Here is a 23,274-nt window from a genome sequence, read left to right on the forward strand (position 1 = left end):
GGGGGTGGTGTTAGTGAATGGGGAGTGCTGTGCGCAGTGCTGGGGGTGGTGTTAGTGAATGGTGAGTGCTGTGTGTGCTATGCGCAGTGCTGGGAGTGGTGTTAGTGAATGGTGAGTTCTGTATGTGCTTAGCGCAGTGCTTGGGGTGGTCTTAGTGAATGGGCAGTGCTGTGCGCAGTGCTGGGGGTGGTGTTAGTGAATGGTGAGTGCTGTGTGTGTTGTGCACAGTCCTGGGGGTGGTGTTAGTGAATGGTGAGTGCTGTGCGCAGTGCTTGGGGGTGGTGTTAGTGAATGGGCAGTGCTGTGCGCAGTGCTGAGGGTGGTGTTAGTGAATGGTGAGTGCAGCGTGTGCTGTGCACAGTGGGTGGTGTTAGTGAATGCTGAGTGCTGTGTGTGCTATGCTGAGTGCTGTGTGTGCTATGCGCAGTGCTGGGCGTGGCTCACAGGCTGCACGCGTGCTGTGGGAAAGGCATCGTGCTTCGGAGAGAGGGACGCTCGGCTCTACGCCTGCATGGTTATGCACACGGCCTGCTCTTCAGCGCTGCGGAACTACGCACCGGGGAGCTGTTTGAGGTGCGTCGTGTTGCGTATTCACACGAGTGCACTAAGGCCTGTAACATGAAATGCTAAATCCACCCTGTTGCCACCCTGGGCAGCAGGGTGACCCATTGGCAACACTGGTGCCTTACAGCAAGAATGCGCTGGGTTCAATTGCCGACTTGGGCGTCTATCGATACGACGTTTGTAAGTTCTCCCCCTGTTCTCCATGGGTTTCCTCTGAAATCTCTGGGTTTCCTCCCATAGCTGAAAAACACACAATGTAACAGGTCAAATAACCTGAAATGACTCAATTGGCATTACACACTGTAACACTGCCCCCGACTGCAAACACTTGGCAGGACCCACCTTACAATTAGTCTTTTGACTCGGTGAGGTTTTCTGGGATAAACAATCTTATATGTTATTGACATTCAAATTTGATAATGACAACAATATCCAGCGGTTATAGCACCGCACTATATGAACCCCATTGCCCTGAATGAGATTTTTGGCCACAGCAAATTCAGCGTTGAGTGATATCTGAACTCGTCTTGAGCCTCTTCTTTTACCAACCTGCATGAGCCAGTGTGGTGCAGTTTGGTATGGCCAAGGAAGTCGATCATTTCTATGTGTAAGCCTTATTGTGTACAGGAATCCATCGCCAACCGCAGACTTGTCAACTGCAGTTTCACGTACACAAGGTTAATTATTTGTATACCAAATTACCAACCGTGGCCTGGAAATGTGAGTATCCATGGGTAAGCACGGTGTTAAGAAAGTCGCATAACGTGTGTATTATTATATCATTGCATCACAGCATGACATTGTATATTGCGTGACGTCATTGTCTGCTGTTGTCATTCTATGAATCTAGAACACACGGGTCCTCGGTGGGCCTTATCTGGTCGGTCAAATAAAAATAGTTTATAGCTGAAATTCTTTGGGTCTTTTGGTAAAGTCACGTAGGTAGGTTGAAAGAAAATAACAAAAAAACTAAAAAATATTTTCTTTCAACCTATCTCTACGTGACTTTACCCGAAAGACCCAAAGATTATGAATCCCTGCAGTCACGAAAACTTTAAGTCAAGATTTATAGCTGATGTTGCAACACTCAACTGATTGCACTGGGAGCACCTGTGTGGATTTGCCGCACGTGAAGTTCGTGGCTGATGGTCGCGGGGGTGTGGGTGTGCACCGAGTGCAGGTGCAGGTGGACGATGTGAACGATCTGTGGGCAGGCACGCTGCACGCCGGCCTCACCTCTCTCTCCACCTCTGACCCCGCTCGACTAGCGCCCTCAGCTCTGCAGCTTCGGTGAGAGGCTGCTGCTCCTGCACCGAGGAGGAATTGTATGCATTATATTGTTCACATAATTTCTGTGCAACAAACTGAATAAGCAGACAACATGCTTTCTTCCCATATCTGTCACTCCGCAAGAAATATATATATACGAGTATTTTTTTTTACACATCCCATAAGCAGTATTGGTTCAACACAAGCAAACTCTGTACTGGTTTTAACATTTGGTGTCTCATCATCAGAGTCAGGCTGGCTTGATCCAATGCAAGGACCCTCACCAGCATTGTTTCAAGCAAGCGTGACTGTTGATGAGACACTGAATGTCAAAACCAGTCCAGAGTTTGCTTGTGTTGATCCAATGTTGCTGAAATTATGCACTTCCAGAAAGTCAGGCACGTGGTCGGTGGGGTGTGTCGAAAATACTTTTCATTTTTATGCAAAGGGATAGATATGTGATCAAGGCATAATTATATGCTTATTTACATTCTTCACCATAACACAAATGGTTAATTTTCATAAATGTTTGTGTGTCTGGTTTCCAGATCAAAGCTCACATGGCTGGTGGTGGGGTCGGAGGTGAGATGCAATGGAGTCACACAGAGGCAGAACTATGGCGCTACACTGGACAGACTGCGCGTAAGTGTGGCTTGTTTGTGGCCTGGTATAGACTCACTCGTAAAACTGTTGTATTGCCTTTCAGAGTGACATTTCGTTCGTGGGAATATTATTATATACTTTTTTCAGTGGTTTTCCTTTTGGAACAACACGTTTGCACAATTCTGATGAGACCCTATCTGTGTCAGGTGGGTAACAAGGTGTGTATGTGTCAGGCGGGTAGCAGGGTGTGTATGTGTCAGGTGTGTAATGGGGTGTGTGTGTGTCACGTGCGTAACTGTGTGTATGTGTCAGGTGAGTAACGGGGTGTGTAATGTGTCAGGTGGGTAACAGGATTTGTGTGTGTGTGTCAGGTGGGTAACAGGGTGTGTGTATGCGTGGCACGTGGGTAACAAGGTGTGTGTGTGTGCGTGGCACGTGGGTAACATGATGTGTGTGTGGCAGGTGATTAACAGGACGTGTGTGCGTGGCACGTGGGTAACAGGATGTGTGTGTGGCAGGTGATTAACAGGACGTGTGTGTGTCAGGTGGGTAACAGGGTGTGTGTATGTGTGTGGCAGGTGAGTAACAGGGTGTGTGTGTGTGGCAGGTGGGTAGCAGGGTGTGTGTGTGGCAGGTGAGTAACAGGGTGTGTGTGTGTGGCAGGTGGGTAGCAGGGTGTGTGTGTGGCAGGTGATTAACAGGACGAGTGTGTGGCAGGTGATTAACAGGACGTGTATGTGTCAGATGGGTAACAGAGTGTGTGTGTGCGTGGCACGTGGGTAACAAGGTGTGTGTGTGGCACGTGGGTAACAGGGTGTGTGTGTGCGTGGCACGTGGGTAACAGGGTGTGTGTGGCAGGTGATTAACAGGACGTGTGTGTCAGGTGGGTAACAGGGTGTGTGTGTGTGTGGCAGGTGGGTAGCAGGGTGTGTGTGTGGCAGGTGATTAACAGGACGTGTGTGTGTCAGGTGGGTAACAGAGTGTGTGTGTGTGTGGCACGTGGGTAACAAGGTGTGTGTGTGGCACGTGGGTAACAGGGTGTGTGTGTGTGCGTGGCACGTGGGTAACAGGGTGTGTGTGGCAGGTGATTAACAGGACGTGTGTGTGTCAGGTGGGTAACAGGGTGTGTGTGTGGCAGGTGGGTAGCAGGGTGTGTGTGTGGCAGGTGATTAACAGGACGTGTGTGTGTCAGGTGGGTAACAGGATGTGTGTGTGTCAGGTGGGTAACAGGGTTGGAGTGAAGCGCTGTCACGATGACACGATGCATCTCGTCATTGACGGCAAGGACATGGGGCCTGCAGCCACTGGTGTGCCAGCGGTGAGGCTGTGCGTGTGTCACCACACAACAATCGATACCTTCATAAAGGCATTTATTTCTGCTCTGGAAACCATATTCACAGATTGTAAATCAGTATGTGATCAGAGAATGTAATCATAAAATCATATTTAAGCACACCTCTCCAATGCATCTTTTGGTTGTACCACATGTTGTTCAGTTTGTCTGGCCTTCCTAAGATCCATCCTGAGTTTAACCAGGCTGGATTGAGGAGCTCATAGATACTTGATAGAGTTGGACATTTCCATCAGTGAACTCCTCCAGCAGGTGAGGCTGCATTGGCTAGTTCATGGAACCCGCATGCCCAACCACCACATGCCCTCGCAGTTTCTGTTTGGCCGTATAGAGGGGCTAAATGTACAGAGCACAGGCTAGAGAAGAGATGTGCCACTGAGGTATGGGACGATTTGGAGCTGAGCGGACTTGCCAATGACTGGAACCAGTGGTGTAAGAATTAGCCTCTGTGGAGGAGGTTATTTAAAAACGCTACTAGAGAGTTAGAGCCAATCGCCCTCCAACAACAATGAACGGTGAAGGAGCAACCTTCACAATCGCCAGTGTGCTGGGCTGCTAAAACGCAGCAAGTTGGCACAGTGGGGAGCACAGGTGGTGCATCTTCCAGTCATCTCAGGGGGTCAACCCGTAACAATGGCGGTTGTTGTACTGTTGTGTATGGGGAGCTGTGGTACAGTGGTTAACACACTCACATTGAACACAACCAATAACAGTGGCAAATATTTGATCCCATCCTGGGCCTCCCCTAGGTTAAGTCAGCCTTAAATGAGTAGCTGGTGCAGTGTGTAAAACATCAGTACAGGGGAGACAAAGGCTACCGTGCGTGGTGTTAGCCACTCACTCCCTCGTGTGCCGTGCCTGTATTCATCAGTGCTGCTTGCTAACAGCACCTATCCCAACGGTCTGTTAAAGGCTCCATGGGGGGTTTTTATCTGTGTGGGTGCTGTGACAGGGCGTGCACGCCGTGTTTGACCTGTACGGCACCGTGACATCGGTGACGGTCACCAGCACGGGCTGTGCCCTCGTGTGCGCCAGTCCAGAGAAGATCCCCAGCACCATCTCCGCTCTCCAGCCCACCCCGCCGGTCAGCAGCAACACCTCCTCCACAACACGTCTCTCCTTTATAAGTGAAGAATAATTAATACATTTCTACATTTGGTATTTGCGGCATTCTTACAGTACAAGGCTGTCGCGAAGAAGGCGTTATGTTTCACAGAAATTGTCTGCAGTAGTTTCGCTGTAGGGGCGATGTTCCAATCTGCAATCCCAATTCAATAATTTGCAGGTCATTTTCTAATTTGGCAAATCTGGACAATGATGCTGGCACACATTGGCTTACTCTTTTTGAACGACCTCGCTGGATCTGCAACGTCCTAACCTACAAAGCAATGCATGGCTTGGCCCCTTTCTACCTGCAAAACCACATCTCTCCCCAAACCTCAGGCACACACACACTCCATTTCATGAGAACGACATAACTTAACCAGCCCAGGATTTTTTCACCCGACGCTGGGGGGACGAAACCTTCTCGAGCGCAGCATTCTGACCACAAATCTTGTGGTTAATGCAGACATTATTCCTTGTAAAAGGTTTCAGTTTGGTGTTTTAACATCTTAACACCTGTTTTGTTGTCAGAAAAAAGGGGAAAACCTATTCTGATGTTTATTTTCTTATTTATTTTTATTAACTACTTGCTTTCCGTATGCTATTGGTTGCGCGTAGTTGTAATTTGCTCAGTCGGTGTTAGCCGCTGAGGGCGTCACGGATTTATTTTATAATTCCTGTTGCCGTATGGCCCCTGTACCGTTCCTGATTTACTGTAATGTGCACTGATGGCTACTTTATTAAGCATGATATTGGCATGTAAAATAAAGCTTGCTTCATTGACTGTGAAGCAGACGGCGCCTAGTATTTTACAATTAAAACACCTGCAGTAATAACCAGGGCAGCCTGCACCATTTGGACTGTGAACCCCTGAAACAAGCGGCGACCGCAATGCCGTGTCAATGCCCCCTGGCCACGAGGTCCCTGGCCGTGTGAAACGAAGTCACGAGCTGCAGGCTGCCCTCCCCTTCTTTCGATGATCTCTGCTCCCTTTTCTGGGTCCACCTTCCCTGCATCCACCCTAGGAATTGGCTTGCTCCGCGTGGGAGTCGCCCGTGTTTGTGGACGGGAGGAACCTGCTGCTGTCCAACCACAACCGCACGGCAACGCGCCGGGACGGCTGCTCGCAGGCGGTGGCCAGGACGGCGCACGTGCTGCCCCGCCAGTGCCTGCTGCAGGTACGGCAGCCTCCGCGTCTATCCCGCTCACTCGCGTGTGCCTTGCCCGCACGTGTCTCACCCGCGCGTGTTGTGTCTCTCGCATCAACAAGATTATTCACAGAAATGATGCTGTGCGCCTTCGTTAATCCCCTCTTGTCGTCGCTGTTGGCATGTGTACAGGTGTGTGTAGACCGCCTGTCTCACGAGTGGTCAGGCTCGCTGTGTTTGGGATTGGAAAGTGTCAGTGAGGGCCACTCTCCGACGGCGCACACCCCGACGGCGCGAACCCCCTTGGCGCGCAGCCCCGCAACGCCGCCCTCCTCAATCGTGCAAGGGGGCCAGCAGCAGAGCTGGCTGATCCGCGGCCGTGCTGTCTACCACAACTCCACCAAGGTGCGGCCCGCGTGCTGCCACCGCCACTGCCTCGCCTGGGGCTTCTCCCCTTCTCGCTCAGTTAGACCTGAATGTGGCGTGTAAGGCGGCCGTTTTGTATGAATCTGTAGTTGGGGCGGCAGGTGGTGTCACAGCATTAACGCTCGTCCCTCACAGCAAGAAGGGCCTGTGCTCGATTCCCGACTCGGGTGCCTTTCTGCGTGGAATTTGAGTTTAACACCTGTATTTTTTGCCGGCTATTTTTTTCACCATCTTGATACTGGCAAAAAGGGTCCCATAAGTATGATAACGAGTAGTGCTGTTGTGCAAGTGATTACATCCAAAGATAAACAAAGAATTAAAGTAAAATGTAACTAAAGAAGAGCCAGTGATTTAAAATGATCTTTGAGGCATTGCTCATCTCCCGTTTACAGTCCTGAGCCAGTGGTGAAATTCCACATTTGTATCTTCCTCCAAAGTGGTACTCATATCAACTCCGGAGGGTTGATGGGCTGAGTCAACCCCCAGCCAAGATTTTAACTTGCATTTTCTAAATGTGAGCCTCTCACTCAGCTGCTGAGCGACAGGAAGTGTAAATCGCAATGTGAGAAGCTGTTTGGAAATCATTATGATTATTTAGAGTTTGTAACGTATACAGTTTTCATTCACTCGAGAGAGCGAGAGTGATACAGGTGCACGGGTATCCACAGACAAGTGGGAAAGCAGCCAAAATTGTCGCCAACAATTGCCTAAGCTCTGTCGCCCTATAATTGGTATATTTGGCCAACTCCAAATTTTTATACATTCTGGAGGAAACGAGGAGTACCCGGAGAAAACGCACACGTGCCAAGGGAATACAAATGAAAAGGAACCCACTTCCTCTCCTACCTTCATACCCTTGGAAGCCAGGAGATGGCGACCTCGATGCCTGCGGATAGGAAGGGAGTTTCACGGACGTGTGCCACCCACGTGTGCGCTCACCACCGCCTCCACAGCGCAAGGTTACGGGCGCAGCACGACGGCCGGGTACCACCTGGCAAACGCGCCGCCGCTGTCTCCGTCCGTCCCTCAGATCCGGGACGGCTACGGGCCGGGCCTCGACTCGTTGGCGGAGGGCACGCGCGTCGGCCTGCTCGTCGACACGCTTGGAGCGTTGCACCTGTACGTGAACGGCGTCGACCAGGGAGCGTGTGCCGCCCACGTCCCCGTGAACACCCGCGTCGCCGTGCACCTCTATGGGTGCTGCCTGAAGGTGCTCGGGTACCGCCAGGGGCGGGCTCGTCGTCTTTGTCGTCGTTGTTGTCGCTATCACACGTTCGTTTGCCCAGGAAGGCCTCACTCACTATACGGAGGGTCGTATAAAGTTTTGTCGCAGTAGTGGGAGATGTTGCTGTGAGTAATTTGCAGGTCATTTTTCAGCATTGGGATGTTTGACCGATACCAGTTACATTGTATATATTTATCTATGGGTGGAAACTGGAGAACCTGGAGAAAACACATACAGAACAGGGGGAGAACTTAAAAAAACAGCACACAGAAAAGCACCCGAGTCGGGAATCTAACCTAGGAACCTTCTTGGTGTGAGGCACCAGTGTTACCACTGCGCCATCACCCTGCCACCGGATAGCTAATGCCTCATTCCTTCATATTGTCCATGAGCACTGTTGTTGTGTTCTCAGGTTACCCTGGTGACGGACGAGGGTGCGTGCGGGGAGGAAAGCTGTGAAGACAGAGAGAAAGCCGACATGGTGGACGGTAAGAAATCGCATGCAGCAAAATAACAGGCAATGGCTCCTATGGATCTCAGTGTTGTTAGCACGCGTATGCTGTCATGTGTAAAATGTGTGTATTTATAAGCCATAAACAGCACAACTACATTTATTGCATCCCATGAAATGGCTATGTAAATGATAGCTGTGCCAAAATCTATACATGCATTGGGCCCAGTGAGTTTAAGTGCAAGTCATGCATCTGATAGTCTTCTCAGTTAACTTATAACACCTGGGTCGTGCCATGACATCCCGCACGCGAGCTCTTCAATACTTTACTTGACCTCACAGTGCTCCTAGCCTGGCACGGGCGCCGTGCGGTTGTGCGTCTTGCTTGAGACCTGACGCGATGGCCATGTGGCTGCTTTGTGGTGAGACAGGCTTGAAGGAAGGCGTTTTGAGACCTCCAGCGTGTGTTGACGGAAGCGTCCTCCGAGCCGTCTGCGATTACCAGGCAGTTTGCGTGCGGTTCAGGGACCTCCTAGCTCTCCCAGGTAATGGCCACTCACACGCACATCTGCCGCACGTAGCGGGTAAAGGCACAGCTCTGAAATTGCTTGCTCACGCCATTGCTGACAACAGGGCCTCCACCGGGACGGATACTAAGAGGGTATTTGGTCTATTCTTCCCCCTCGTTAACCAAACGTGTTGGAAAAGGTTGGCATACCCACATTTTATCCCACCGCACGTGACTTGCCGATTACAGACTAACTGTGGTGAACTGGTTTTTGCTGCTGGGTGGACAGAGGCGATGCGGAGGATTTGAGAAACTTTCACCGTTGTTTCAACTGCCGCGCCAGGCGATGGAATCGAACCTTCAAAGTCTTGTGCGCTCACCATTCCACCACAGCAGTGCAAAACCAGATTAAATACAACACCCTCTTTTGTGAAGTGGGTGGTTGACAGGGCTGAGACCGTGGGCTCGCTCCATTGGCAATCCGGTTTTAGTCACTGGTAACCACCTGCGATTGAAACCGGATCACAGCGGCGTCAGCTCAGCTGTCTGACCTCTAAGCCCACTCGGCCTCCACTGGTTTCAGTGTTTGTTAACATCTTTAGTGCCTTGTTCAATAGAACCTTTAACATTACAATCTTACATTTAAATTCTCTTTGCTCTTTTAAACTTTTATGAAATTATTATTTTATTATTTTATTTTTTTCATTCTTTACCTTAAACCAAGTATGTTTATCACAAACCTCCTTTTTCTGCATTTAAAGCGTATTGTGGATTGTATTTGTAATCTGATATGAGGACAGTGCCATCTGCACATCTACCAACAGTCATGGCCAAACGTTAATGAAGCCTTATTCCTCTTTCACTGCTTGCTCGTGACTCGAGTAATAAACACAGTGCCGATGACAGCATGGAACCTCGTCTTTCACCTCTTCACTTTCATCCATTCAATCGCCTGTTTATCTTCCAGATGTTCATGTTTCTGCAGGTCTGTCTCTACTTAAAAATGCAGAAAACTGTTCTTTCCATAATAGAGGTTTTTTGGGTTAGATCGGGTAAATATATAAACGTGTCGTTAAACCCGCCACCACCCGACACAGCCAACTAGTAAAAGGTTGTCACGTAAACAGAACGTGGTCAATTCGTCACTAGTACAGGACACCGGTGTGTTGGAGAGCCAAGCCACATTTACAATCTGAGTTCAACGTCTCGCCAGTAATTACAACTAGCTTCATCAGGCGGCAGCCAGATTTGTGGAGAAGTCCACCTGTTTCGTTCCTTATATGGAGGCGTAGATGTGGTGACCACACTTCTTGCACAAAGTGGGGGGGGGGGGGATTAACGAGTCAACGTACATTATTATTCGCATTATGCGAGCCGTACCAATGGTAATCCATATTGAAGTATGGTGTCCTTTATAGGCATGCATTTAAACAATGTATTATTTGATGATTCGCTTCCAGGCACCACTAAGGCGGTAGCTCTCTGAACGGGCAGAATTATTTTTATTTCTTTCAATTTAGATAGATTCTCGAATTAGTCTTGGCCAGTAGTAGCTAGTTTTGCACAGAACTTCAACATTATCAATATCAATTTAGTGTCCTTGTTGGCACGGGTGTTCTGCTACTGCTGACAGTTGTATTTGGGAGTATTTAATATTTCTCTTTTGTTTTTTAGTCTTGCACTGTTCTTTAACAATCACGTCTTTTCCCTCATTATTTCAATCATTGTCTTAAAAAAAAACCTCCATTGTATGACATTGCTGTGTGTGTGTCGCCGTGCTTCTGTGTGTGGCCGTGCTTCTGTGTGTGGCCGTGCTTCTGTGTGTGGCCGTGCTGTGTATGTGGGGCCGTGCTGTGTGTGGCCGTGCTGTGTGTGGCCGTGCTGTACGTCCGTGCTGTGTGTGTGGCCGTGTTGTGTGTGTGTTGCCATGCTGTGTGTGTGTGTGGTCGTGCTGTGTGTGTGTGTGGTCGTGTTGTGTGTGTGTGGCCGTGCTGTGTGTGTGTGGCCGTGCTGTGTGTGTGTGGCCGTGCTGTGTGTGTGTGGCCCTGCTGTGTGTGTGGCCCTGCTGTGTGTGTGGCCCTTCTGTGTGTGTGGCCGTGCTGTGTGTGTGGCCGCGCTGCGAGCCGACCCATGCGGTGCTGTATGTGTGTGGCTGACACACAGGAGGCTTCTTCACGCCGTGCGTGTCGTGCTTCTGCGCGTCATGTTGCCACCTACGTGACGATGAAGCGTACCGCACGAGGGGAGAGCCACCGCGGGACTACAGCCTGCCTCTCGGATGGGTACACTTCACCCTCCGGTGAGTCCTGCATGTGCCAGCCGAGCGTGTCGTCAGCCTCCGCTTCGTGGAGGGGTCGCTGCTTCTGCTCAACTGCCCCTGCTGTGTGGAAATCCCTCCGTCCTGATATCCGTGATATTGAGTTGAGACATTTCCACTTTATTTTTTCCTCATGATCGAGTGCGATTAGCTCAGATGGTAGAGTGCTCGCGAAGCATGCGAGAGGCGGTGAGGTCTATGCCCGCATCCAGCACGTTGGGGCAGTCAGTGGCGGCAATGCGTTCGCCACTTGTTGCAGAGGTTAGAGGTTAGCAACCGGCAGGCCACCTTGGTTAATCCTGCCAGCATATTATCCATAAATTACTCGCCTCCTGCTGCACAGTGGGCGAACAATATCGCTTGACATCATTTGAAATGAGAAAGGCCATTGTGTGTTGGCGCCATTGTCCACATTTTCTACATTTGAAAAATTCCCACAAGTGATTCGATTGGGACAACACACAGCAACATCGCCCCCCGACTGTGACACTACTGCAGACTATGTGAAACATGGTGCCTTTGTGATAACCTTGCGCTTTAAGAAATGCCGCGACTACCAAATTACAAGATTATTATTACGTGGACTGTTCACCCAGATAGGTGCTCGGTAACAGCACTTTTCCTAAAAGTCTATTGGGGCTATAAGGGTGATCTTTGTCTTGTCAGGCTTTACACACTCTCTGTCGACCCATATAGCGTCGCCTTTACAATAGATGTGCCGTGTTGTTCTCTATATGTGAGACTCAGAAGAAAAAATTGCTGAAGTGGTCTCTGTATATTAGAACTGAGTTTAAAGCTCTAACTATAAATTATGAATATTAATTGTAACTATTATGATGCAATTAAATTTTTTAGTTGCACTAGCCATGGTGATCCTCATTTAAAAAATATTGAAGTTAACATCTCAACCATAAACACCTTTATTTTAACTTGTATGCAGGTGTTACATGCTTGGTATGATCATATTTATAGTCTATGCTTGTGTCCTCAGTGGTCTATGTGGGTACTCGGGTATGCGCACATTAGAGTGATATTCTGCTCTTATGAGCGTTGCGGCATTGGTGCTCATTTTTACAGCCCTGAGCCTGTGGTTAAGATTCCACAATCCTATGGCAGGAGCAAGGCTATCCATAGAACAATGACTGTTGACTTCTCCAAAAGTGATACTTATTTGATCGACTCCGGAGGGATGATGGGCTGTATGTATGTACAGTGAGGGAAAAAAGTATTTGATCCCCTGCTGATTTTGTACGTTTGCCCACTGACAAAGAAATGATCAGTCTATAATTTTAATGGTAGGTTTATTTGAACAGTGAGAGACAGAATAACAACAACAAAATCCATAAAAACGCATGTCAAAAATGTTATAAATTGATTTGCATTTTAATGAGGGAAATAAGTATTTGACCCCTCTGCAAAACATGACTTAGTACTTGGTGGCAAAACCCTTGTTGACAATCACAGAGGTCAGACGTTTCTTGTAGTTGGCCACCAGGTTTGCACACATCTCAGGAGGGATTTTGTCCCACTCCTCTTTGCAGATCTTCTCCAAGTCATTAAGGTTTCAAGGCTGACGTTTGGCAACTCGAACCTTCAGCTCCCTCCACAGATTTTCTATGGGATTAAGGTCTGGAGACTGGCTAGGCCACTCCAGGACCTTAATGTGCTTCTTCTTGAGCCACTCCTTTGTTGCCTTGGCCGTGTGTTTTGGGTCATTGTCATGCTGGAATACCCATCCACGACCCATTTTCAATGCCCTGGCTGAGGGAAGGAGGTTTTCACCCAAGATTTGACGGTACATGGCCCCGTCCATCGCCCCTTTGATGCGGTGAAGTTGTCCTGTCCCCTTAGCAGAAAAACACCCCTAAAGCATAATGTTTCCACTTCCATATTTGACGGTGGAGATGGTGTTCTTGGGGTCATAGGCAGCATTCCTCCTCTTCCAAACACGGCGAGTTGAGTTGATGCCAAAGAGCTCCATTTTGGTCTCATCTGATCACAACACTTTCACCCAGTTGTCCTCTGAATCATTCAGATGTTCATTGGCAAACTTCAGACGGGCATGTATATGTGCTTTCTTGAGCAGGGGGACCTTGCGGACGCTGCATGATTTCAGTCCTTCACGGCGTAGTGTGTTACCAATTGTTTTCTTGGTGACTATGGTCCCAGCTGCCTTGAGATCATTGTCAAGATCCTCCCGTGTAGTTCTGGGCTGATTCCTCACCGTTCTCATGATCATTGCAACTCCACGAGGTGAGATCTTGCATTGAGCCCCAGGCCGAGGGAGATTGACAGTTCTTTTGTGTTTCTACCATTTGCGAATAATCGCACCAACTGTTGTCACCTTACTCTTTGTTTTTTTTCAGTAAAGTCACGTTGGTAGAATAAAATAATATAATAATAAAACAACTAAATCAAATCACGACGTTTCGGAGGCAACACAAGCTTCCGTCTTCAGGTGGAACAGTGACAGCAAGATAGCTGCATCAAGTGAGGAGCTCTGAGACACCCGAGATTATATACAGGTTAAGGGGGGTGGAGGAGCCAGGAAGGGAATGATGATGAGGTGGAGGGCTAAGTTAAGCCGCCTTTTGTTATGCTGAGGGTTCGGGGGATGCGGTGGTTCACTGCACGAGAGCAATGGAAAAGGCTGTACACTTATAAGGCAGCTAAAGTTTGACTTGGTTTATGACATCTTTTTTTTATTGGTTCACTATATAGTATTCATTATATATTGTATTGTATACCCAGTTACTGTGAATAGCTCAGATGTGTAGGCCTTGACTTCAACATAGCCATTTCTGTGACCAGTCACTAGCTAATCACTCAGTTATTTCAATGCTAAATTCGCCTAGTTATTTCAATGCTAAATTCTCCTGTTTGATTTGTACTAGGTGCCTCGGTGAATGTGTATGCTCTGACTTTAACATAGCTATTTCTGTGACCAGTTACAAGCTAATCACTCAGCTATTTCAATGCTAAATTCTATGCTAATTCCTTTGTCAAGGGGTGCCTCTGCGGATATGTATGCTTTAACTTAGCTATTTCAATGCTAAATTCTATGCTAATTCCTTTGTCAAGGGGTGCCTCTGCGGATGTGTATGCTTTAACTTAGCTATTTCAATGCTAAATTCTATGCTAATTCCTTTGTCAAGGGGTGCCTCTGCGGATGTGTATGCTTTAACTTTAACATAGCCATTTCTGTGACCAGTCACAAGCTAATCACTCAGCCATTTCAATGCTAAATTATATGCTAATTCCTTTGTCAAGGCGCTTTGCTTCTTCTCACAGCTTAAAGGTCGTGATCTCAGCGTGGCTTTTTCACTCCAGCGCTGTCCTACCAGACAGTCTCGTCCCTTCACCTGATGAAGGCCGCTTGTGTTGTGGCCGAAACGTCTTGGAATATTATTGTGTTATTTTATTTGATCAATTTATTATTTTATTCTCATTCTACGTGACTTTACCGAAAGAACCAAAGAAGATATTTCCAGTGGTTGCTCAATTTAAAAGCATCCTCTCGGTTGAAGTTGTGTCTATGTTTGTATATCTGGATGGCTTCATGGACAAATCTTTGGTAATAACTGGGAGGTTTGCATGGTACTTTTGGTATCGGAGAAAACAATCTCGTGAGAACCCGCTGTGTTGAGACAATGATCAGCTACGGCCGAAGAATTCGTTCTGCCATGTTTCAAATCTGATTTGTGCTCGCGAATTCGGTCAGAAATATGTCGTTTTGTCTCCCCGATATAGCAGTCACCGCAGGTACAACTCAATTTGTAAACACCGGGGTACTGTAAGTCAGGAATGACATCCTTTACGAATGGGATCAGATCACGGATTTTGTGTACTGTATTGAACCGAACCTGGATCTTGTGTTTGTTTAAAATTTTGGAAATCTTTTTGGTAACACCTGCTATGTATGGCAGTGTGATGATTTTGATCGGAGTATCAGGTGGTTGTTTCTGTATGGTGGGAGAAACAGCTTGGCGGATAGTATGGTCAGAGTAACCGTTCATCTTGGGGGCCAGATGTACATGTTTTAATTCACTGGCCAGGTGGTGTTGGTCAGAAATGCAATGAGCCCTATGGTATAATGTTTTGATGAGATAATTATGTTGAGGCGGGTGGTGGTGGGAATCAGGCTTCAAGTAGGAATCTGTGTAGGTGGACTTCCTGTAAAAAGAATGTCCCAAAGAGCCATCAGTCCTCCTCTCAAACAGAACATCCAAGAATGGCAGCTTGCCATCTTTCTCCACTTCCATGGTGAATTTGATGGATGGGTGTCTGGAATTGATGTGGTCTAGGAAATGGTTCAAAGCTGGGAGGCCATGTGGCCAAATGACGAAAGTGTCATCCAGATATCTCTTCCACAGGGAAGGACGAAGGGTGGATGTCTGGATGGCGTCTGATTCATATTTCTTCATGAAAACATTGGTTATCACTGGTGACAAGGGGGAACCCATAGGGGTACCCTCATTTTTTTGTAGAAGGTACCATTCCAGGTAAAGTAAGTGTTGGTGAGGCAGTGCCTAACCAGCGCAGGTACATCAGGGTTCAGTCTATGTTGGACCAAATCTTCAATTATTATGGTATCAGGCACTGGGACCTTGGTGAACAGCGAGACCACATCAAAGCTGACGAGGATATCGTCAGGAGATAGTACAATGTCCTTGACCATAGAAAACAATTGGGTTCAGTTAAGTACTGCAGAGGTGGTCTTGCCAGTTGTCACCTTCTCACCAAGCTCCTTGGCAATGTGCTTGTAGCCCATTCCATCCTTGTGTAGGTCTACAATCTTGTCCCTGACATCCTTAGAGAGCTCTTTGGTCTTGGCCATGGTGGAGAGTTTGGAATCTCATTTATTGATTGCTTCTGTGGACAGGTGTCTTTTATACAGGTAACGAGCTGAGATTAGGAGCACACTCTTAAAGAGAGTGCTTCTAATCTCAGCTTGTTACCTGTATAAAAGACACATGGGAGCCAGAAATATTTTTTATTGAGTGGGGGTTAAATGCTTATTTCCCTCATTAAAATGCAAATCAATTTATAACATTTTTGACATGCATTTTTCAGGATGTTGTTCTTATTCTGTCTTTCACTGTTCAAATAAAGCTACCATTAAAATTATAGATTGATCATTTCTTTGTAAGTAGGCAAACGTCCAAAATCAGCAGGGGATCAAATTCTTTTTTCCCTCACTGTATGTTAAACTTCTTTCGCACCCTACACAGCTAACCATGCCAAGTCATTGTTGGCTATGTGTCTGACACCTTCCATGTTTCCTGTTGAATGTGTCAGGACGAATCCCCGTAGCGACGCGACCTTCCTCAAGCGGTGGCACGTAGCCTATCATGGGGCCAACATAGGTGATGTTCGGCGCTCACTCGACCACGGAGAGCTGTGTGCAGGTTCGCTGCACTACTGTGCACACATACCACTCACAACACGTACCCTGCACCCACACACACCACTCACAACAATACCCTGCACGCACTCACGAAATGCACCATGCACTCACACACCCCACTCAGAACATGTACCCTGCACTGAAACACCACTCTCAACACGTACCTTGCACTCACACACGCCACTCACACATCCCACTCACAACAGGTACCCTGCATTCACACACCACTCACAACACGTACCCTGCACTCAAACACCACTCACAACACGTACCCTTCCACTCACACCACTCACAACAGGTACCCTGCACTCACACACCACTCACAACACGTACCCTGCAGTCACACACACCACTCACAACACGTACCCTGCACTCACACACACCACTCACACACACCACTCACAACACATACCCTGCAGTCACACACACCACTCACAACACGTACCCTGCACTCACACACACCACTCACAACACGTACCCTGCACTCACACACACCACTCACAACACGTACCCTGCAGTGCACTCACACCACTCGCACCACGTACCCTGCAGTCCACAAACCACACACACCACTCACAACACGTACCCTGCACTCACACACACCACTCACACACACCACTCACAACACGTACCCTGCAGTCACACACACCACTCACACACACCACTCACAACACGTACCCTGCAGTGCACTCACACATACCACTCACAACACGTACCCTGCAGTGAACACACACATCACTCACAACACGTACGCTGTGGTCCACACACTCACACACACCACTCACAACATATACAGTGAGGGAAAAAAGTATTTGATCCCCTGATGATTTTGTACGTTTGCCCACTGACAAAGAAATAATCAGTCTATAATTTTAATGGTAGGTTTATTTGAACAGTGAGAGACAGAATAACAACAACAAAAATCCATAAAAACGCATGTCAAAAATGTTATAAATTAAGGTGCATTTGAATGAGGGAAATAAGTATTTGACCCCTCTGTAAAACATGACTTGGTACTTGGTGGCAAAACCCTTGTTGGCAATCACAGAGGTCAGACGTTTATTGTAGTTGGCCATCAGGTTTGCACACATCTCAGGAGGGATTTTGTCCCACTCCTCTTTGCAGATCTTCTTCAAGTCATTGAGGTTTCAAGGCTGACGTTTGGCAACTCGAACCTTCAGCTCCCTCCACAGATTTTCTATGGGATTAAGGTCTGGAGACTGGCTAGGCCACTCCAGGACCTTAATGTGCTTCTTCTTGAGCCACTCCTTTGTTGCCTTGGCCGTATGTTTTGGGTCATTGTCATGCTGGAATACCCATCCACGACCCATTTTCAATGCCCTGGCTGAGGGAAGGAGGTTATCACCCAAGATTTGACGGTACATGGCCCCGTCCATCGTCCCTTTGATGCGGTGAAGTTGTCCTGTCCCCTTAGCAGAAAAACACCCCCAAAGCATAATGTTTCCACCTCCATGTTTGACGGTGGGGATGGTGTTCTTGGGGTCATAGGCAGCATTCCTCCTCCTCCAAACACGGCGAGTTGAGTTGATGCCAAAGAGCTCCATTTTGGTCTCATCTGACCACAACACTTTCACCCAGTTGTCCTCTGAAGCATTCAGATGTTCATTGGCAAACTTCAGACGGGCATGTATATGTGCTTTCTTGAGCAGGGGGACCTTGCGGACGCTGCAGGATTTCAGTCCTTCACGGCGTAGTGTGTTACCAATTGTTTTCTTGGTGACTATGGTCCCAGCTGCCTTGAGATCATTGTCAAGATCCTCCCGTGTAGTTCTGGGCTGATTCCTCACCGTTCTCATGATCATTGCAACTCCACGAGGTGAGATCTTGCATGGAGCCCCAGGCCGAGGGAGATTGACAGTTCTTTTGTGTTTCTTCCATTTGCGAATAATCGCACCAACTTGTCACTTTCTCACCAAGCTGCTTGGCAATGGTCTTGTAGCCCATTCCAGCCTTGTGTAGGTCTACAATCTTGTCCCTGACATCCTTGGAGAACTCTTTGGTCTTGGCCATGGTGGAGAGTTTGGAATATGATTGATTGATTGATTGCTTCTGTGGACAGGTGTCTTTTATACAGGTAACAAGCTGAGATTAGGAGCACTCCCTTTAAGAGTGTGCTCCTAGTCTCAGCTTGTTACCTGTATTAAAGACACCTGGGAGCCAGAAATCTTTCTGATTGAGAGGAGGTCAAATACTTATTTCCCTCATTAAAATGCAAATCAATTTATAACATTTTTGACATGGGTTTTTCTGGATTTTTTTGTTGTTATTCTGTTTCTCACTGTTCAAATAAACCTACCATTAAAATTATAGACTGATAATTTCTTTGTCAGTGGGCAAACGTACAAAATCAGCAGGGGATCAAATACTTTTTTCCCTCACTGTACCCTTGAGTGAACACACTCTACTCACAACACGTACCCTGCAGTGCACACACTCTAACACACCACTCAACACTTATCCTGCTCACAAAACTCACCACGCTCACTGTCACACTCAGTACTAAACTGGGACTGCAGGTCACATGACATGTATTAGCAGCATTGAATTGCAGCCCGCAAGCCTGCATTGCTTCTCACAGTGTGAGTTGAATTTTTTCTCTTAAGTTCAAATGTAGAGAGATCCCACAAAGAAACTCGTGATGCGCAGGGACGGTCTATCTACCTACGCTCTTTGAAGACCTCACTCTCCACGTACGGTTTGTGTGTGTGTCGTGCGTCTGTATCCAGCCTTACAGCCCTGCGATTGTGTCCCATCTTTTCCCCCCCAGCTTCAAAATGCCCCCTCTTTGCACAGAAAACGAAGGCAGATGAAAGTGGTGCGCACACGGCCGCTGAAGGCCAGGCTTCGGGCCAGGGTGACGTCGTGACGGGGTTGCTCACGGCGGCCGTGCGACTGTCTCCATCTCTCCCGCATGCGAGCCGCGACTGCTGCTACATCACGTGCGTTGCTCTGTGCGTTTAGACCAGGGGTGGGGAACCTTTTTTTCTGCCAAGGGCCATTTGGATATTTCTAACATCATTCTCGGGCCATAAAAAATTAAATTTATGTTGCTATGAAAAAAAACGCCTAGATTGATTGAATTTCGAGTCGTGCGGTTGCCTTGGCAGGTCCAGACCTAATTATTTCACGGGCCGGACGTTCCCCACCCTGGTTTAGACGGTCGTACGTGCGTGTGTAGTGATGGGAGCAGTATTGTAGTAGCTGTTTGCGCTATGCTGCGCTACAAAGCTGCGACCCGAGTTAAATTCCCATTCACGACCAACACCAGCGACAATTGTTTAAACTAGTCAGGGGCCTCCCCTCGGTTGACTCAGCCTCAAATGAGTACCTGGTGCGGTGTGTAAACATCACCACCAGGGAGACCAAGGCTGTCGGGCGTGGTACTGGCCACCCATCCCCTCGTGTGCCATGCTTGCCTTCAGAGGTGTTCGATAACAGCACTTTCCCCAACAGTCTTAAGGCTATATGGGGGATCTTTGTCTTTGTGTACGAGGCGGTGACGTGGCCTAGCAGGAGCTTATTTGCCACTTGTTGCCCGGCGGTCGCCGTGGTTTTTACCACGGGTGTACTAGCTGTTGCATACCACATGCTGTCTGCTTCACATTGGACGTTAAAATCCCGTTCTGTCATTCCTAGAATAGTAGGCCATTGTGTGTTGGTGTCATGGTTCAGATTTTTTTAAGTTTAAAAAGTTACCTTCAAATTACTCAATTGGGATTCTACCTTAGCCTCTAACTCTGGTTTGCATTGCCTATAACTGCACAAATATATAAAAAAAAAAATTCTGCACTTATAGGAACGTCTCGAGTAATAAGAATAACAATACACCCTGCTACGTGAGAAACGATTGTAATTTAAGTTTCTCAAATCAACCCACCTCTCTCCACTCGCCACAGTCGAAACAGCAGGTCGCTTGTGGTGGGGTAAAGTGTGGGTACACCCATCTCTTCCTAATAAAATCCACTGGAAACGTTTACTGGTCCTTGACTTTAGGCACCAGTATTCGATTCTCAAACAGGTTATCATTTAACGACCTTACTCCCTTTGCCAATTCTCCTCCCTTCGCTTCAGCCTCATCCGCACGGCATTGCCTTTCTCTCTCTAGGTTCCGCGACCCCAAGACTCAGGGCATGCACGGGGCTCAGGTGGCTTTCCAGGTGTGCGTTCGGCCCGGAGCTTACAAGTACAGCGCTCACCCGGCCGTGAACACGGGACACGCCGCACACCCCTTGCAGCCCGCACGCAGCGCGCACGCGTTGACGAACACGTACCCGCCGCACACACAGTCCGCCGCCGCGCACTCGAACATACACGCGCCCGACACGCGCTTCCCCAGCTCGGAGATCGAGTGGTTCACCAAAGAGAGGGGCTCCACCATCATCACAGCCTTGCTCATTCGTGTGGAGTGACCGTTGTACGGACGACAGTTGTGCAGCGTGATTGATGCTGCCACGACCGCGCGATTTCCGAACAAACGCGTAAAAGACACAGCGGTGTTGTTCTTCTCGGAGCCATGCGATTGTCCTGAAGCAGCTGTGCTCAGTCGACTGTGGTGACTGGCGATGATGGAATTAAGTGACGCTGAAAATAGCAGGAAGCAACTCGTTTACAGCATGGTGCAATAGCGAATGTTTCACCTGTAGTTACCTTCCTAGAGGCACCAGCCTGTAGATTTGTGTACAGTTAATGACCCAGATATTTCTGCCATATGTGTAACACCACTGATGTCTACGGAATTTTTCTGTTTAATACTCGGAGTCAAAAGCTCCCCATGAAACTTGCTAGTATTTATTTAGCCTAATAGCAATATTAGTTTAACGGGGCAGTATAGCAGTTGCAACAAGTGGCGTTGGAAAGGATGCCCTTGACCTCGATAAGCACTCTGACTTTTCATTAAAGATGTTGATTCGTCTTATGTCCTTGGCCGATACGAACAAGCACGCTCATCGTTATCAGTGCGGGACCATGGCCAGGTTGCGTCCGTTTGATGCTCGGATGCAACAAAAATTAGCCCAGAACCTCGTGCTCTGACAGGTGGCCTGAGAACAACACAACACGTTGAATTACAAACACACTTTAACATTCGTGAAAATCTGAATAAATTACCTCGTACACAGGCCCTGTGAGTTTACGCATTGTTTTCTGAAACCATCTGTATATAGGGATCATACACACAGGCTGGGTGACTGCACAAATGGCTCAATATACCACGTGTACTCCAGAAGGCTTAGGACATTTATCTGCATGTGCATTCATAATCATAGCCCACTCATAACGTTGTTCTGGTTTCTGAGCTTGTGCATTTTAGAAGCTGATTTTTGAAGCCGAATATTTTAGGCATGGAGCAGATTCATGGTTGGCTGCACGCACCGGCTAGACGGGGAGCGGGGGGGTCGTCCACGCTCCCTAGTGGATCACGCGGACGGTCTTCAGTGCAAGCCTCAGCTGCAGCCGTTTGTTCCCACCTCCGCTGCTTTTTTCTGTCCTGCCCACAATGGGAATCTTGCAGACATAAGCATCAATAACCACTCTTCACTTTGGGGTTTAGCGACCAAGGGGAATGTCCAACAGCAGATGGTGGGATTCTACTCGAGCACATCAATGGCACTGTGTGAGTCTACAGCCAGATTTTGGGATACTGTTAGGGCAGATCTTGGAGGTCATGTGTCCCTGTGCAGCTGCTGCGGATATGTTGGAGGACAAAAAGCGTTGGCAAGCGAGGTGCGGTTGTGGCATCAATGGCTTTGTCCATGATGACGTCTAGTTGGTGATGTATTCAGAGGTGGCAGTCAAGTCCTAGACATGACGATCGATATGAATTACGTTCACTCTCGAGGTTGTTACCCGTCGCAAGTGCCTCACATTGTCACAGCCACGTGTATTGTTCTGGTGCCTTATGCGTTAAATTGTTGGATGGAGCGTGGAGACGATATGAGACCGTTTTTAAATGGCATTGCACCACAATTTACACGGTTGAACCTTTTAAAATAAGCAGTCGTCTTTCATTGAACTATTGCCAACATGCAAATGTTGCAACAGATTTCTACTCGTGCGCGTGATGGGACATGGCTGCTAGAGGTTGAGCGCAGATTTAACCGCACACAGCACGCGAGGTGACACGAGCAAACGCCACGTGGGTGCATGCGCAGCACACGTGTGTGTGCTGCGCATGCACGTGTGTACCACATGCTTACCCCACGTGCATCGTCATGTTTGCCGTGCGTGCACGTCAGTGGGCTGGCTAGTGACGTGCAATGATTCTCTTTGCTATTTATACAAAACGGTCGTGTGTGTATGTGTAACATAACCAAGTACAAAGGGAGCGACGTTATTAATACATACGTTTATTTACAATTGCTTATCCGAATGATTTATTGAACGCTGATTGTTAACGAAACTGGAATTGTTGGTGTCGTGTGCAATAAAGATGAATATTCACGTTTCTTCACGTGGAATTATTGTGCATTTTATCCGTTTAAAAGGTTGTGTAGTTAATTTTATACGTGCGTGCATCTAATGTAATACAACTTAGATAATACTAATTGACATTCAATAAAGATTGTAAAATGTTGTCTTTTAAAAGAGAAACTCAAACATTTTGCCTGATAAGTTATTTGACGTATTGTTTATATTGGCATATTCTGCACGGAACATGCTTTGTTGTCATTACCAGTTGTACGTTGTATGATGTCAACAGAACCTCTAATCCTCAACAGCCATGCTCATTCCACTACTGGATAAAGGCCTCCCCAAACCATCACATCTCACGATCCTGTGATGTAATCTGGCTCGTACTCGTAATTGAGCTGATTTCATTGCTCCATCTCCTCGGATAATGTTCCGTTCCGCTTCTGTTGCTCCATCACTGATATAGATAGAT

At 47.8% G+C, this 23,274-nt stretch overlaps 1 protein-coding gene across 3 annotated transcripts in view; it reads left to right on the plus strand.

Moving 5' to 3' along the window:
* NEURL4 (neuralized E3 ubiquitin protein ligase 4) overlaps nt 1-22,842 on the plus strand; it is an 84,038-nt gene extending 61,196 nt beyond the window's left edge. For all 3 annotated transcript variants that reach the window (XM_032963596.2, XM_032963599.2, XM_032963597.2), the window contains exons 18-31: nt 428-573; nt 1,745-1,854; nt 2,382-2,475; nt 3,656-3,754; nt 4,740-4,871; nt 5,917-6,069; nt 6,232-6,444; nt 7,496-7,675; nt 8,103-8,178; nt 8,573-8,686; nt 10,813-10,948; nt 16,265-16,374; nt 19,162-19,333; nt 20,500-22,842. In XM_032963596.2, coding sequence (XP_032819487.1) covers nt 428-573; nt 1,745-1,854; nt 2,382-2,475; nt 3,656-3,754; nt 4,740-4,871; nt 5,917-6,069; nt 6,232-6,444; nt 7,496-7,675; nt 8,103-8,178; nt 8,573-8,686; nt 10,813-10,948; nt 16,265-16,374; nt 19,162-19,333; nt 20,500-20,803 — 2,039 coding nt within the window. In that variant the 3' untranslated portion in view covers nt 20,804-22,842. The remainder of the gene's footprint in view (nt 1-427; nt 574-1,744; nt 1,855-2,381; nt 2,476-3,655; nt 3,755-4,739; nt 4,872-5,916; nt 6,070-6,231; nt 6,445-7,495; nt 7,676-8,102; nt 8,179-8,572; nt 8,687-10,812; nt 10,949-16,264; nt 16,375-19,161; nt 19,334-20,499) is intronic.
* The last annotated feature ends 432 nt before the right edge of the window (nt 22,843-23,274 follow it).

Source organism: Petromyzon marinus, chromosome 30, assembly GCF_048934315.1.
Source record: "Petromyzon marinus isolate PM22_M1 ecotype Great Lakes invasive population chromosome 30, UKy_Petmar_22M1.pri1.0, whole genome shotgun sequence".
Classification (NCBI taxonomy): Eukaryota; Metazoa; Chordata; class Hyperoartia; order Petromyzontiformes; family Petromyzontidae; genus Petromyzon; species Petromyzon marinus.